The sequence below is a fragment of the Bidens hawaiensis genome, unplaced genomic scaffold (assembly GCF_021521415.1).
Source record: "Bidens hawaiensis isolate Kalapana, Puna unplaced genomic scaffold, B.hawaiensis_p1.1 tig00014615_1, whole genome shotgun sequence".
Taxonomy (NCBI): domain Eukaryota; kingdom Viridiplantae; phylum Streptophyta; class Magnoliopsida; order Asterales; family Asteraceae; genus Bidens; species Bidens hawaiensis.
In genome coordinates this window covers 53,437-69,688 of record NW_027492274.1, presented here as the reverse complement: position 1 = coordinate 69,688, position 16,252 = coordinate 53,437, and the positions used below count along the sequence as shown (strand labels likewise).

Sequence of the window (16,252 nt, the reverse complement as noted above, 5' to 3'; positions counted from 1 at the left end):
AAAGCAAAAGATTCCAAAAGCAAAAGATATCAAAAGATATGGCAGCTGCAGGGGGGCAAGATAAAGCTGACAGGGAACAGTAAAAAGCATGGGCGGATCAGCTAAAGGTACTGGTCAGGCATGGAAAAAGCAGATCTCAAAAGATAATGTCAGTCACTTTTTCTGCCAACCAATGGGGTTGGTGCACATGCTGCGCCGAAAGTAACTTTTCAGACATAAGATAGGTCAGGTCAACAACACAGGAGATAAGACATCACAAAAGCAAACGGCTAGATTAAACAGAAGAAAACTCAAAGGGTTTAGCGCGAGAAGGCTAAGGCGCGCCGCGGGAAGAATCACATTTCTTAGCGCGCCGCGGGAGGAACTATAATTCCTAGCGCGCCGCGGGAAGAACTATAATTCTTCGCGCGTCGAGGGATGAACTACGATTCTTAGCGCGCTGCGAGAAGAACTACAAATCCTTAGCGCGTCGCGGGAAGAACTACCGTTCTTCGCGCGCTGCGAGAAGAATTACAATTCTTAGCGCGCTGCGAGAAGAGTTCGTCTCGCGTACAGGAACAACTGGTCTTCACGCAGGCTTCCTTGTAAGGAGTCTGGCGCGTGGAGCTGCGCAGACAACCTTAGGCGGGAAGAAACAAAGGACAAGGAGAGGAGAAAAAGAAGGAAACAAGGCTTAAGGGCGGGACGGCGACAAGAGGGAAAAGAAGGCGGAAAGAGAGAAGAAGAGGGACGGGACGGCGGAAAGAAAGAGAGAGAAAGAGGCGGGAAGGAAAATATATTATTATTATTAAAAGTAAAATATAAGTATAAATAAATATTAAATCATAAAAGAAAGAGATCGGGTCAGGGAAACGGGTACCTGGGTCGGGTCGGATCGGGGCAGATGTCACACGGACATTCTGTCACGTTATTACGTTAGCGGTGCATTTAAATAAGCCTTGATGTTGGTATTTATTTGCTACATTTGATTTGATGGTTAAAAGAATAATTTGATTTTGTTGGCATTTGGCAATGGAGGCTGGCTTCTTCTTGCTTATCACGTGGGCAAGTTGAAATTGTGTTTGGACTTTTTAGCCTATGACATGGTAAGCAACTGCCTTGTCAATGAGCATCACCATCACAAGTAAGAACTCATTTATTGCGAACTTGATCTTGTGACTATTTATATTTTCATATTATGTTTTTTTTCCTTGTAAAAGTACAAAAATAATCTTTTCTGACACTCTTTGTCTTTATATAATTCAAATCTTTTGTTTTCAAAATAGTGATATTAGTCATTAGATATGGTTAAGTCGTTCAACAAGTATAGACATGGCAAGGAGTTCTACACGTGGTAACGATCTATTACATGTTTTTGTTTGCTTGACGATGATTGAGATGCATTTTAAGCCCTCTTTAACAAATTTGATGGTTTAAGCATTCATGAAGTCTCTTAATTGGTCAGACATCTTAATGGCTCAGCACAAAATTGCTAAACAACCTTCAAAAATAACTTGAAATGAGAAACAAAATTACATAATTGTCTACCTGGCCTCTAAAAGGACAAGGCCTTAATGACTTGAAATGAAAAAAAAAAAATTACATGTCAAACAACATAAGGTTCCACTTAATTTTCATTCTCTTCATATCCATGGTCGATTACACGGAATCTAAAAGCCCTACCCCTCTATCCTTCATTTTTGTCCATCTTCGTTGGTGCCCGCTAGAAAATGGAAAGGGCTTCTAATTAGTTCTAAATGCAACCTCTATCGAAACTCATAGTGAGTTTTGTTTTTAATTTAAATGGGCTTAATAAATACAATAATTCAAATAATTCAACCTCTACCGAAACTCTAGTGAGTTTTGTTTATAAATTTAAGAATGCCTTAATAAAAGAGAGTATTTTATACAATAACTAGTTTAATCCTCCCGTGTTACGGGAGTTTATTCAAGATTTTAATTTTAATCGTTTTGCTGTTTTATGATGATTTATTTTATTTTTTAACATAGTTTTGTTTTAATATAATACATATATATTAGTTTGTTATTATATTTTTTAGCGTTTGAGTTTTTTCAATTGAGATGTGTATTTTTTTTAGTGTTTTTTAGTTTTTTAACGAACAAACATAAACGAACACGGGCATGTTGATTTTTTAAAATGAGCAAACATGAACACACATATTTGTCTAATGAAAAAGGGGACGTTGATGTAGTTAACTATGATGGGTAGTATCGGAAGTTAACCGGAGAAGGAGATGATAGACCAGCACAAAAACATGTAATATAGATAAATTAAATTAGGGTTTAACGAGGAAAGTGTTTACCAATAAATGATATCTTATAACCCATTTAAGGGCTATTAGGGTTTGGTAAGACCTATAACCCGTAGAAATTATTCTTTGATAATTAAGGGATTATTTCACAAATAAATGAGATTTTATAATCCGTTTAAGGGTTATCTGGGTTTGGTGAGACCCATGACCTACAAAAATTATTGTTTGATTATGAAAGAATTTCACAAATAAATGAGATATTATAACCCATTAAAAGACTATCCGGGTTTGGTAAGACCCGTACCCGCGAATTCGGGTCAAATGCATGAGAAGTCTCCATTTAGAAATCAAGCAATCTGGTGGCTCTAGAGAATGGTGGGAGCAACCTGAGAGTGACACGTAGGATTTCATGGTAGGCAATTATATAGATAGTTAGATAAAAGTGGGAGAAACATGCATTATTGTTTTGTAAATTATGCATCAAATTTTGTACCATGTAATATTTATTTTTATATAAATCCCATTTTTTTTACTTTTGGTCCCTACATTTTATAGTTTACAAGTATGCCACAAAGTATATTCAATTTCTGCTTTGGTGTCCTATACTTTTTATCTTTTACATTTTTTTGTTTAACATTTACGTTTGAATTTAACGAGTTAACGCGCTGCAACACATGTGTGTGGTTGAACGTTATGTCTATTTTCCAGTTTAACAGCCCCACCGCAGCGCGTAGATGTTAAGTTGACTTAGTTATATTTTTTTATATTTTATGGTTCGGTCTAATTTATGTGTTTTAGCACGGTGCAATGAGCGTGTGTGGTTCAACATTTTTATGTTTACTTATTGTCCAGTTTTCTTAATGGTTAACGTAAGTTACTTACAGCGGGAGAAGGGATGGCGAACGAAGGTGGTGGTGGTGATAACTTCATGTTTTCGAGTGGAGTGGATATACAAATACAAGGTTTTACACCTTTGCCACAACGCGAGGACGTAAATACCAGTTGAAATATAAGATAGAGTGGCTTCAAGCATAAAAAAAGAGTTAACACTAATAAAATATTATTTATACGCTATCATTAAAACCCAAACTTTCTTTGTTGTGTAATTGCCTTCTTTTAGTCAGGTAAATGTTTTTTCATCATTTAAAGATATTGTTTACATCAATATAGAAGTTAAAAATGCAAAAGCTACATTGTTAATTTTTTTTTGATCGCATAATTAAGTCGTTTAAAAAACATGTATTTGTCACCTCCTCCCCAAATCGCCTATATGTGTGGGTGGGGGGGGGGGGGGTTGTAGGGATACATTGGAGCGATTTTTGCCCCAAAATCGCTCACTACACATGACCTAATATCTAACCGCTATACCTACCATTTCGTAACTACTGATAGTAGTTATAACGTCCATAACTATCGGTGACGATGTCTCATACCATGCTACGAGATATTAAAATAATCTTGATTAAGTGTGCGCTCCACACCTTCTAACTTGTATCAATGTATATTGTAATTTCATTTTTGGTCTTAAGTGAATTCATAATTACCCAAAATGAACCGATGACACTAAAATCCCCAACATGATACGCTGTGGATAATTCATTAGAAAGGAAAAGAGAAATTTTTAACAAAAATCCTTATTGGGACTTATGTTCTTCGTCGGCAAAGATACTAAATAGGAGAAATTGAAAGAATAAGCATCACATACATCACACCATCACTCCAGGCAGGGACAACACAAAGGGCACGGCCACTTGGTGTTCCCACATTCTATGAACATGTCTAATGTTGATGATGTAGATTTTTTTACTTTTTAATTTGATTATGTTTTTAAATTTTAAGGTTCAAATGCACAATGAGTTAAAACTTAAAAGGAGTCATTGGCCATGTTCAATTCATCTTTGCTTCAACATCTCACAGGTTCAGTTTGGTTTTTCAAGGATGGATACGTGCAAAATCTAAACCTAACCGAAATGCAGTTTTTTGAGAAAACATAAAACCAAACCGAAGGTTTTGGGTTAGGTTGGGTTATGTCAGTTATTTTGGTTACATGCCTATTATTTTTTACCTGCATAGATATGTTATTTCATTCTGAAGAATCTACCTCCTCTGCTCATTAGGACTAGGAGTCTAAACGGGCCAATTCCATAACGGGACATGCACTAAATGAGCCGAATTGGTAAGTTTAGAAAACCTAAAACCAGCTTAACTACCTTATTAAAATGAGTATTGTCATGAGAGCATGACTTATTAGCAGACTCTGGCCCAACCCGACCCGTTTTGGCCCACATACCAACTTGTAAGTTCAAAACTAATTGCTAAAAAGACAAGCATCAAAAGGACAAACCCATAAAACATCACATTCTATTGAACAATACGAAACTTCTATTCTACTATAACATACATATATACCCATGAGGCTATGATCAAACTCCTGCTGTCCTGCATGTTCTTACTAAATATTAGAACAAAACACAACAAACTGATCACGAATGAATATGCACCATACGTGTAGCCCATGTAATTATACCTGGACCGAACATTCACATTCGGGCCACCATAACTAGGATGATTACTATAATCAACAACCTTAATCACCACAGCCTCATGCTTCCTATCTTGTTCTTGAACCACCCCAAACACCACCTTGTTAGTTGTCTCCCTCTTCTCATAAGAAGTTTGAGAACCCGACCGATGATGTTGTTTACTATGTTGATGTTTTTGAAATTGTTGCATATGTTGTTGGTTGTTAAAGTACTCATCTTTTTGGGCCCCACTGAGATATCACGTTTGTTAAGAAGGACACAGTCTTTCTTCCGGATTCTTGGTCATAAACGGATACGTGTTCCGGGTTTCAAGAGGAGGCGGAGCATCTTGATGAAGATTGGTTCAGACCCACACTCGTGGATTGAGTCTAGGGTTGGGTCGACTTGCTTGAAGATGACGACTGTTTAAATTGAGATGTCTTTGGTGATGATTAAAGAGTAGTGAATGATCACGGAAACTAGAATTTGAATATGTAAAGTACCACTTGCCCCACGGTGTCGCCAAATTGTTTTGGTAAAAAATCAAAAGGATAATCAAGTAACTAAACTTAGATTGTGAGGTATGACGCTTGAATATGTAAACAAAATGATAAGTAAAGTTGCAAGTGACACGATGAGGGAGGAAAAAGCCAGTGATCCTTAAGGAACTTCGGCAAAAACCTCGGGAGGGGAAAACTATCCCCTACCTTAATATTATTAATTAAGAATTGGTGAGTATAAGTGTTGGAAGTGTTCGATCGCTGCTATGAGTACAAGTGTGTGTATATGGGTGTGCTCGTATCTTATTACAATCAATACAACTTCTATTTATAGTTACAAGAAGGATAACATGATAATATTTTACAATAATGAGCATTAAATGCTCCGGCGAGGATCATGGAGCGGCTACAGATTGCATATCCTTGTTATAAACGAGTTGTAACTCCATCCAACGTCCATAATCTTCAATGTTTGACCGAGTCTTTAGCTAGACGTTAATTGTTGGTCGTTGCTTGCAAGACCGAGTCAAGAATGAAAAAATAATGATAATTATTTCATAAATCTACTACTCTAATAAAAGAATACTACTATGTGCCACTTGTCACTCTCTCAACCATCCTCATATTTTTAAACCCATTTTGTTATTTGGATCCCTTGTGGGTCATTACCCAAACCAAAATAGCCTTATTCTTATTTATATATAAAGCAAGTATGTTAATGTTTATTTATTTCTTTTTTTTTCTTTTTATATTTTAACGTTATGTTTATCATTAAGTAATAAAATGAAACAATTTAGCTATAGAAAAATAACATGGCAGATGGGATTGAAGTGGTCTGAACATTACTTTATTATGATTTTTTAGTATTTTCAGGTATATAAAATAAAAGTAAATTAAAATACTTTCTTCTTTAAAAATTTTCATTATATACATTGACTATACTATCATAAATTTGTTTATCGATATACTAACCATATAAATTTATTCTTTTAGTTTGTTTTGGAAGGCTAGAATCATGTTCTTCTTTTCTTAGCTATCATATATATATATATATATACATACATATATATATATATATATATATATATAACTAGCTTTTATTTCCTGTACACGGGATTGTTTTATATTATCCATTTCTAATATTAATATATTGTTTTGGATTTTAATTTTATTTATTGTAAGAAAGTTATTAATATAATTAGGATTTGATGATGAAAGGGTTTCAAAAATAAATGAGATGTTATAACCTGGTTTAAAAAAGCTATATGGGTTTGGTGAGACCTATGACCCGGTTTTTTTTTACTATAAAACTGTTTCTTAATTATAAATAGTATTTAAAAAAACGGATACTAATTTTTAGTATATCCCTATGTTATAGAATTTTCATATAAAATATTTGATGAGATTAATTTTTAACATAATGAGATGTTATAACCCATTAAAAGGCTATCTGGGTTTGGTGAGACCCATACCCGTGAATTCAGTTTAAATGCATGATAAACCTTCATTTACAAAAAAAACAATCTGGTGGTTTGAGAGAATTTAAGAAGATTTCGTTTATATATATTTAAGATTTAGATTTAATACATAATCTTGTTTTATTATATATGGTTGGCTTGTATTTGAAAGAACCCGTGTTTTCACACGAACATTTATATCGCTTTGTCAAGATTTACAGGCAGACATTGACTAATTTTGATTATTGATAAACTAGGTATATTGTCCAACACAACTGTAAACGTATTGTACAAGTACTTTTTTTTATTAGTAAATATTTCCGTAATGTTTCTTTAGTAATTCCTATAATTTTAAAATAAATTGTAATTTTATTAACAATATATGATAATTGTGTTGTCGATTGTATTTTTATTAATGTTCAAATTTTAAAATGTTCATCAATTCCCCGTGTAATACACGGGGCTCAAACTAGTAAACATAATATAGTTGAGTCAAAATAAGTTGAGTTAAAATTTAAAAGTTGAAATCAATATATTTTCAAAGGTTTGCATAATATTACATAAGTTACAATTAAAACACTACATGTCATAAAATTTATGTAATGACCATAGTTAGTTATTTATGAATTGCGAACATGACTACACTCTTGTTATCTTTATCGATAATGAGAAATGCCATATTATTCCTCTTTTTTCCGCACATCCGCCTTTCATTGCTTTATTTCCATAGTTCTTAAAACATTCTTTTGCTAATTTATTTCAGCGCCTTATTAAGTTTCGATCACTTTCACTATTTTGAAAAACATACTATCAAAAGGTTGATTTATGTCGTCAATGACTTTCATTTTGCTTTGAGGATATTTCTTCGCCTTAACCTTATGGGTTTCATTGGGCGGCTCAATGAGATGTCCTTTTCCACCTCGTAGTCATAAACTAGGAGGCGTACTAACGTTTAAACTGAAATATGTGTTCGTATAAAATTAATGATGTGTATTGGAATATTAGAACCAATGACCTATTGGTCTAGTGGTATGATGTCCCGTCTTACGAATGTAAGGTTGTTGATTTAATCCTTACAAATACAATGTAAATGTGGTATTTTGCCATTAAAAATAAAATAAAATATGGAGGATAGTTAAAGTAAATATGGTTGGTATATATCATTGTTGTCACCACTAGCCATCGTAGGACTCGCTTGAAAATTAACTCTCATTTTGTTACTTTTAGTTATGATATGATAATGATAGTACAAAGCATTCTCTCTTTATGCCATCTTTAAAGTAAATATGGTTGGTATATATCATTAGTTTATCAAGATTATCTTCTATATAATTGAATTATCGACACTATGATGTTTGGTTCATTAAAATGCTACAATTTTTTAACTTAAAATTTGTAAACACAAGATTTGTTGAATCGACTTCATGTCTTCATGATATGATCGAAAGAAGTTCCTGTCTTTGAATCGTCAAATTATTGTCGTAAGATATGTTGGAACAATGAAATTTTGACAAACAGAGAAGATAATCATGTCGAACATGACCACATTACCCTAATGCAATTTGAACACCTAGAAGTCGTCCGTTGAGGATGATGGAGAAGACAAAGAATAAAAGGAAAAAAAAAACTAAAAACACATTTCAATTAAGACCACAAATACAAAAACAAACATAAAAATGACTAATCTACATTCTACACATGCATGCACCAAATATATACAATTAAAAAATCTGATTTCGTAAATCAATGGTTTCAGTTATCGCATCTTAATCTCCATACACCCGGCCTTTTATTATTTTTTTGGCGCGCAACTTATCGCCACCCCCCAAACCACCATAACAACGTACAACTGACCGCCGTGAGGCCCGGGATCGATGATGATGAACCGGGTGCTAACAACACCTGCCTTCCGTCTGCGGCATTCCCTTACGCGCCCCACGGCCGCTAAAACCGTCTCCTCTGACCAAGCCAACAGCGAGGAGACGTTATGGCAGTACCAGATCCTCGACCCTAACGGCGAAGTTGTCACTCGTTGGAACCATTTCTTCCTCGTCACCTGCCTCGTCTCCTTGTTCATCGACCCTTTGTACTTCTACCTCCCCTACGTTGGCGGAGACACGTGCATGACCACCGATAACTCCGCCATGATCGCCATCAACACCTGGCGCTCCTTCACCGACGTCTTCTTCCTTCTGCATATTCTTATGAAGTTTCGCACCGCGTTTATCGCTCCCAGCTCCAAGGTCTTTGGCCGAGGCGAGCTCGTCATGGACAAACGACAGATCGCCAGGAGGTACTTGCGGTCCGATTTCATTATTGATGTTGCCGCTTCTCTTCCACTACCTCAGGCATGCTTGTTGTTTAATTAATCCATTATTATTATTATTTATTTGGGAAATGAGGGTTTGTTTTATCATTTGTGTGTTTAATTTGCAGATAATGCATGAGCTTATTATCCCGGCAACGAAGCGACACAACGAAGACCATGCGAATAATACACTTACGCTGATCGTGTTGATTCAGTATATCCCTAGGCTGTTTGTTATATTTCCATTGAATCAAAGGATTATAAAGTCTACAGGCTTTGTGGCCAAGACAGCTTGGGCAGGAGCTGCTTATAATCTCCTGCTTTACATGCTTGCTAGTCATGTAAGCATCATTGTCATTATATCTTCTTTTGTGGATTATAGAAGTGTTTAATATGCTTATATATGTTAATGAATTTCAAATATAACTAGGTCCTGGGGGCTTCATGGTATTTGATGTCTATCGGGCGCCAGCATTCTTGCTGGCAAGAAGGGTGTAAAGCGGACATGGCATCAAACGTGTGTATAAGTTTTTTGGATTGTAACAGCGTGGATAAACCTGAACGCAAGAAATGGCTCGAATCAACAAGTTTGAGAACTCTGTGTGATGCTAGCAACGAAACTTCGCCTTTTAAGTTTGGGATGTTTGCGGATGCGTTTACAAGCGAAGTTGCTTCATCTAAGTTCTTTGAGAAGTATTTGTATTGCCTTTGGTGGGGTTTGAGAAATTTGAGGTACCGGCAACATTTCATCATATAATAATCTTGTTGTGCAACTAGTTCTTGATTTACATATTTGGTGTTATATAAATAAATAGGTCAAAGCCTTCACCTCTAATGTATATGTTATTTCTTTTTCTTTCACTCTCTTAATTCCCAGTTCATACGGACAGAATTTGGATACTAGCATCTATATTGGTGAGACATTATTCTGTTCCTTCATATGCATCGGAGGTTTGATTCTATTTGCACAGTTGATTGGCAACATGCAGGTATCTCTTTCCCTTAAATCATTACTTTAATTTTTTACATCCTCCAGTTTTATTTTATATATAAAGGTTTCAGTATTCAAATGATGTATATTATTTATTTATTTATATTGTAAGACATACTTGCAATCCATGACTGTGAGACTTGAAGAATGGAGGATCAAGAAAAGAGACACAGAGGAGTGGATGAGACATCGCCAATTACCTCAGGATTTGCAGGATCGAGTTCGGCGTTTTGTTCAGTATAAATGGCTGGCAACAAGAGGCGTTGATGAAGAGTCCATTTTACAGTCGTTGCCCGTAGATCTTCGTCGCGAAATTCAACGCCATTTATGCCTTAATCTTGTTCGTCGGGTATGTTTTTCTCATATATTTGTATTTACTAATAATCACTTTCAGAGCACACATTCAAGCAGCCTTTAACCACTGTTAAATATATATTAGATTATTAGTGCTAAGATGATGATGATGATGATGACGATGATGATAATAATAATAATAATAATAATAATAATAATAATAATAATAATAATAATAATAATAATAATAATAATAATAATAATAATAATAGTTAAATGATAATATTAATTAGCTAGGGGTATTATAGTCATTTCACTTTGTACTAAGCTTATTTCCTGTAAACACTCAAGAATTTTACAACCATTGCACCCACAGGTGCCTTTCTTCTCACAAATGGATGACAATCTTCTTGATGCCATATGCGAAAGACTCGTGTCATCTTTAAGCACACAGGGAACTTACATTGTTTGTGAAGACGATCCGGTAAACGAGATGTTGTTTATTATCAGAGGGCAGTTAGAGAGCTCAACAACCGACGGTGGAAGATCAGGATTCTTCAACTCCATTACCCTCAGACCAGGCGACTTCTGTGGCGAAGAGTTACTCACGTGGGCATTATTGCCAAACCCCACAAGCTACCCATCTTCAACAAGATCGGTCAGAACCCTAACTGAAGTTGAAGGTTTCGCACTACGAGCAGAAGACCTTAAATTTGTAGCCAATCAGTTCAAATACCTTCACAGCAAGAAGCTACAACATGCGTTTCGATACTACTCGCACCAATGGCGAACATGGGGCGCGTGTCTTATTCAAGTCGCGTGGCGGAAATATAAACGAAGAAAGCTTGCAAAACAACTGCTGCTTCAAGAAAAGGCGTATTACAATGAAGACGGTGAGCTGGTTTACGATTCAGGGAGTGGCGGTAGTTCACCATCGAGTGATGATCTAGGTGGCAGTCAACAGTTTGGGGTGGGAGCCACTATGATGGCATCAAGATTTGCTGCTAATACAAGAAAAGGAATTGGTGATCATAAAGTTACTTCAGTTAATTCCTCTACTAGTCTCAAAATGCCTCAGTTGTTCAAACCACACGAGCCTAGGTTTTAAAGTCGGTAAGGTACAATATATAATTCATATGGTACAAACCAATGAAGCTCATGTTAGACTACCATTGTCGACGAAATGTTATATGGTTGTTGTAATAGTAAATAGTATAGGAACTTCTGTGTCCTTATGGATTTTTCTTGTAATCCTAAGTTCCCAACTATGTATATTATTTGGAGCCAAAAAGGTGGTCACACTTTATAATCTAAATATTCAATTTCTATGAACAGTTAAAACTTAAGCCCACTAAAAAACAAAAAGCAAAACTGAAGCAATTTACATAGAACTGTATAATATGCATTTTGAAACCAAACAACAATGAATGTAAGAATGTTTAGAACACATATTGCAACTACATACTTCAATCACCTTTTCAAATATAATGCAAAAGCATTTACATGTAATAGGATAGGGTAAAAAATCATACATAAGAGGAACAGATGATGTATGCTTTAGTGTTACAAGCCTGAAACAGAAGCCTCTTCGGTAATGCTAGTGACACGAAGTACTGCTTGAGCACTTAATTTTGGAAGATTAGATTCACAGAACTGCTTCCAAGATAATATTTGAGGTTGGTTAGAAGGCGTGTCTTGTTTGGGTGCCAAAACAGGGGACTTTGCATACGCGGTTTGGAGCTCCAACAGAAGAGAACGAGCGGCTTCTCGTGACTCGGGAAGCTGGTCACTCAGTTGGGATGAGGCAATTTGAGTCAATTTGTCAATCCCGTAATCTTTTATTCCTTCGGTGCCCTTTATGAGAAAAAAAAATATCAGAAACATTTATCTCAAAGAAATCATAAATGCTAATCAAGATGCAAGTTCCAATTTTGCATAAAGGCTTCCCAAAATTCGCCTAGTTGCCATTGCACAAACAACACACAATTTGCAATAATCACAAAAATGTCAGTAACAAAGAACACACAGTTCACAATAATCACCATAGGTTGATTTAACTAGAAAACGGGATGAGCCGGGCCGCATGAAAGATAATTGTCATAATACTTACACTTAAGTGAAAAGCATCTAATACTAAAACAAATATAATCCTAAATTAAGACATATAGGAAGGCAAATGATATATTTACCAATAATTTAGAGAAACATATATAAATATAGTGGCTAAATGTGTCCTAGAGAAGCTAAATCCACTGCACACATTCAGCTTGCCTGAAGTTGTACCACATAAATGTTCACCGGACAAAAGGCACAAAGTTTTAGGAATGCGAATGCATTATAATATAACCAATGCCAACTTTACTTCTATGAAATGCATGTTGTTTTTATAGGTGGCAAAAGGTTTAGTGTTAAACAGGTCGTGTTCAACACAACATGTTTAACATGACTATTGAACATGAACATAGCACATTTAATTTCATTTTCTTAAACACTAGCACATAAATGTTTAATAAGTGATTACACAAGTAAATTCATTGTCTTTTTAACTATGAATATTTAATAAGCGGTTACGGGCACGTTTAACATGATATAATGTAACCGGTTCAATAACTCGAATGGCATGACAAGTCTAACGCAACTATCAACATGGCTCACTGGACATGGTTAAGAAATAGTGAGCATGTTTAACAAAATAATAGTAAAAGTTACGAAAAACTACAAATCTACAATCCATCTTTAGTTATAAAATATGTAATTATGGATAAAACTATAAACCTATGTTGTTTATCATTTTGATAACCGAACCAAAAAACATGTTGTTTTAACCTATTTAACACAGGTCAAACGCGTTATGCGTGTCATTAAAGGGTTGAACCTGTTGAGGCACATTGTTAATCGTGTCAACCTGTTATGACCTCACCTTTTATCCCAAACACTAACCCACTTAACTTCATATTTAATGGGTCATGTCAACTATCATAAATTGCCAGCTCTAGCTTTAGTTATGTGAAAGTAATGCAGTTTAATGATTACGTGTATAATGAAAAACTTGATGAATAATTTTGAAAGTACACGTTTGAGAGAAACACAGATATTAAGGAGTACATTTATTTCAGGACAGAGGGAACATATAAAACAGAGTGGAAGCAAAAACTTTCCTATGTGAAGCTATAACTGAGAGAAATAACATGCAAACACATATGAATTATGCAAAAGATGAATCAAGAATCAAAATGATACAGAAGTTAAAGATAACTTCAAATACTTACCAATCGCGGTACACTACGAGAAACACACATTGAAGCCTTTGCACGAATACGAGGATTGCGGTTCTTAAGGTAAGGTTGCAACTTTAGTAACAGCAAAACAGGAGAGACCCAAACTGTCAAATCTATTAAAGCCTTTTCAGCAGCCTCACACACAAACCGCTTGTCTTGAGAGGACTTCAGAAGAAGTTGTACAAGCTAAAAAGACAAAGTTAATCAGACAAATTAATACAAGCATAAAAACTTAATTCAGTTTTATAAAAGAAAATGAACCATTAACAAATGGTAACATCCACAACCAGTGGCAGAGAGCAAAGAAAGAAATCATTACCAAAGGATCCAACGAATCAATTATGTTATCCCCAAAAGCTTTAAAAATGTCTGCACAGGTCATGATGGCAGTTTTACACACGGCACTTCTTGGATTCTTCAGAGCTTTCACAACAAGCGAAATCACATTGTCCCTGTTTAATGTACGTGACAAAAAATGTTAATTACAATGGTATATAAAGCTATGAATTATGATATTCATGAAAGTGTAAACCCCTTTATTTTTCAAGAATATAATAAAAAGGGCTTACAATATGTCATTCATTGCTTCTTTGTGGTAAATCGAGAACCGACGCACATTGTTGAGTGTTTCACAAAGCAAAACCCAATCTTTAGACCCTAACCCATCTAAAAGACCCTGGATTAAAATGAGAAATCATATTAAACAAATACTTTGAAAATCATAAGATAAAAAGTGAAAGAAAACAACCTTAAGACTCTTATCAACATCTTCTAGATCATTCAGTTTATCAGATTCAATATACTCCACTTCCGCAACCACCACATCTGTGCCAGAATTTCCAACCTCGGCCCCATTCACAACGATGTTTTTCATTTGTTTTCCTCCTACATTTTTATCAGTAGGTTCAACATACGGCTTAGCTAAGATGTCTTTACTTGAGGCCTCATTTGTCCTCTCGGACTTAGGCAGCAAATTAAGATCTCTAAGAGCAGTTTCAGACATCATTCAACAGCTGCAATATTTGAAAACCCTAAAGCATGAACAATAGAAGCAGAGCAATGTCTAATTGTCTATCATAATTTGCAAACTTTTTGATCTCGACATATTACCAATACATGAATTCTATCGCATAAAAAGTACTCGCGGAAACAAATCATCGAGATTCGCATATAAAAAAGACTTGACAACAAGATATTCCATGTAAACAAAATACAGTTATAAACACCACAACTACAACATAATCTAGGCCAGATCCAAATTACAATAAACCAAATTGTAGTATACGATAACTAAATGTCAATAAACAGCAAAGAAAATGATCAAACCAGCATTTAAGAAAGAGCATTTCAAATTTTACACAATACAAATGAATGGGGCACCAACAACCCCTAGAATGTTCAACGGATATGCAAAACGCAAACAGCATCCTCAAATTGAAACAAATTGGAGCAATGTCTATTACCAACAAGTTGATCATCTTCCATATTACCAATAGATGAAGTCTCTACTCTACTCTAGCATATAAGACAGACTCGATAATATCATGTAAAGCATAACAATAAACTTATAAACATCAACCACAACTGAATCTTCCGGTCGGCCAGATCCAAATTAAATGCAATAAAAAACAGCAAAACAAAATCATAAATCCAGCAATTAGTAAAGAGCATTTGAAATCATTACACATGAACAACAAACCCTAACATGTTGAGTAACTTAGAAAACCTTGGATTCGCTCGCTGTATGCAATAATATTAAACCGACAGATCCAACAATAAAAGCAAAGGCCTATTTGCATCCAGCAACTAGTTGTTCAGGCCACGACAAGTACAGACTTAAATTCAACAATCAATTATTATTATTCTTATTATTATTATAAAATAGATAAATAAAATCGAACATGAACAGTATACACACACAGTAAAAATGTCGATAACTGAATCGATAAATAATATAATAATAATAATAAGTTACCTCCGTAGGAGAATGCCGGAAATGAAATGATCAGAGTGAAGCAAATGTGAGTGTTAGGGTTTAAAAACGACAGCGTATGGCGTGTGTGTGATGTTTTATTAATATTATTATTTAATCCGGCGTAGGAGGGCGGAAATGAAATTAATAAGTCACCGCCGATGGCGATTAGATTAAATTAAATAAATTGGGTGGTGGATTTTACGGAATGGCCCTTGGTTATTGATTGAAGTGACGTTTTAACACTAAAGTTAAAAGCGATGGGTTATCATTAATTGGTGATTATAATGGAAAAAGTGGGGAGGATTTTGAAATTTGAATCAACGTCATAAAAGCGTTAATTGTATGTTCAATGGTTTTAATTATAAATTTTGAGTGTTGATTAAAAGACTAATTGGGTTCATTTAGGCACTCATTCTAATTTAAAGTTTAAATATGTTTTATTTGGGGGGCTTTTCGGTGCAACTTGATTGAAACTTTGATTTAACTAGTATTAAGTGCATCATAGAGCGGATGCGAAAAACCATTAAATGTAATGTTGAAATATTTTATTGAATTCGTGTGTTGAATGGATAACGTTTTATCAAACACATGTGTTGAAGGGAGGAGGGAGGGGGGGGGGGGGGAGGGTGTCAGACGCACGCTTTGTAATAGGGCTTTTAAAACGAACAAAGACGT

General features: G+C 35.1%; 2 protein-coding genes across 4 annotated transcripts; one reads left to right on the top strand and one right to left on the bottom strand.

The window, feature by feature from the left end:
- Window positions 1-8,605: 8,605 nt before the first annotated feature.
- Window positions 8,606-11,534, top strand: LOC143547083 (cyclic nucleotide-gated ion channel 18-like). Its single transcript, XM_077038595.1, has 6 exons — window positions 8,606-9,079; window positions 9,168-9,380; window positions 9,470-9,771; window positions 9,917-10,028; window positions 10,143-10,379; window positions 10,701-11,534. Exons 1-6 carry the CDS (start codon window positions 8,606-8,608, stop codon window positions 11,430-11,432), a joined length of 2,070 nt encoding a protein of 689 aa, XP_076894710.1. The 3' UTR covers window positions 11,433-11,534.
- A 218-nt stretch (window positions 11,535-11,752) lies between these two features.
- On the bottom strand, window positions 11,753-15,935 carry LOC143547082 (uncharacterized). 3 transcript variants are annotated; one of them, XM_077038594.1, is made up of 6 exons: window positions 15,578-15,750; window positions 14,351-14,487; window positions 14,172-14,278; window positions 13,922-14,054; window positions 13,594-13,788; window positions 11,753-12,178 (listed from the first exon to the last, which is right to left on the bottom strand). In XM_077038594.1, exons 2-6 carry the CDS (start codon window positions 14,474-14,476, stop codon window positions 11,888-11,890), a joined length of 852 nt encoding a protein of 283 aa, XP_076894709.1. In that variant the 5' UTR covers window positions 14,477-14,487; window positions 15,578-15,750; the 3' UTR covers window positions 11,753-11,887. The 3 variants fall into 3 exon arrangements, with proteins under 3 accessions (XP_076894709.1, XP_076894708.1, XP_076894707.1); XM_077038593.1 differs by having other exon boundaries at window positions 11,759-12,178; window positions 14,351-14,615; window positions 15,578-15,935; XM_077038592.1 differs by having other exon boundaries at window positions 11,759-12,178; window positions 14,351-14,633; window positions 15,578-15,934.
- Window positions 15,936-16,252: the final 317 nt, after the last annotated feature.

What these genes read in the sequence shown, in the direction of transcription:
- LOC143547083 (XM_077038595.1), top strand. Translation starts at nt 8,606, where the DNA reads ATGATGATGAACCGGGTGCTAACAACACCTGCCTTCCGTCTGCGGCAT. An exon ending in TGGGGTTTGAGAAATTTGAG is followed by an intron (nt 9,772 to 9,916) that starts GTACCGGCAACA and finishes CTTAATTCCCAG; the next exon opens with TTCATACGGACAGAATTTGG. An exon ending in GCCTTAATCTTGTTCGTCGG is followed by an intron (nt 10,380 to 10,700) that starts GTATGTTTTTCT and finishes TTGCACCCACAG; the next exon opens with GTGCCTTTCTTCTCACAAAT.
- LOC143547082 (XM_077038593.1), bottom strand. Translation starts at nt 14,608, where the DNA reads ATGATGTCTGAAACTGCTCTTAGAGATCTTAATTTGCTGCCTAAGTCC. An exon ending in ATGTTGATAAGAGTCTTAAG is followed by an intron (nt 14,279 to 14,350) that starts GTTGTTTTCTTT and finishes ATTTTAATCCAG; the next exon opens with GGTCTTTTAGATGGGTTAGG. An exon ending in CTCGTAGTGTACCGCGATTG is followed by an intron (nt 12,179 to 13,593) that starts GTAAGTATTTGA and finishes TTTCTCATAAAG; the next exon opens with GGCACCGAAGGAATAAAAGA.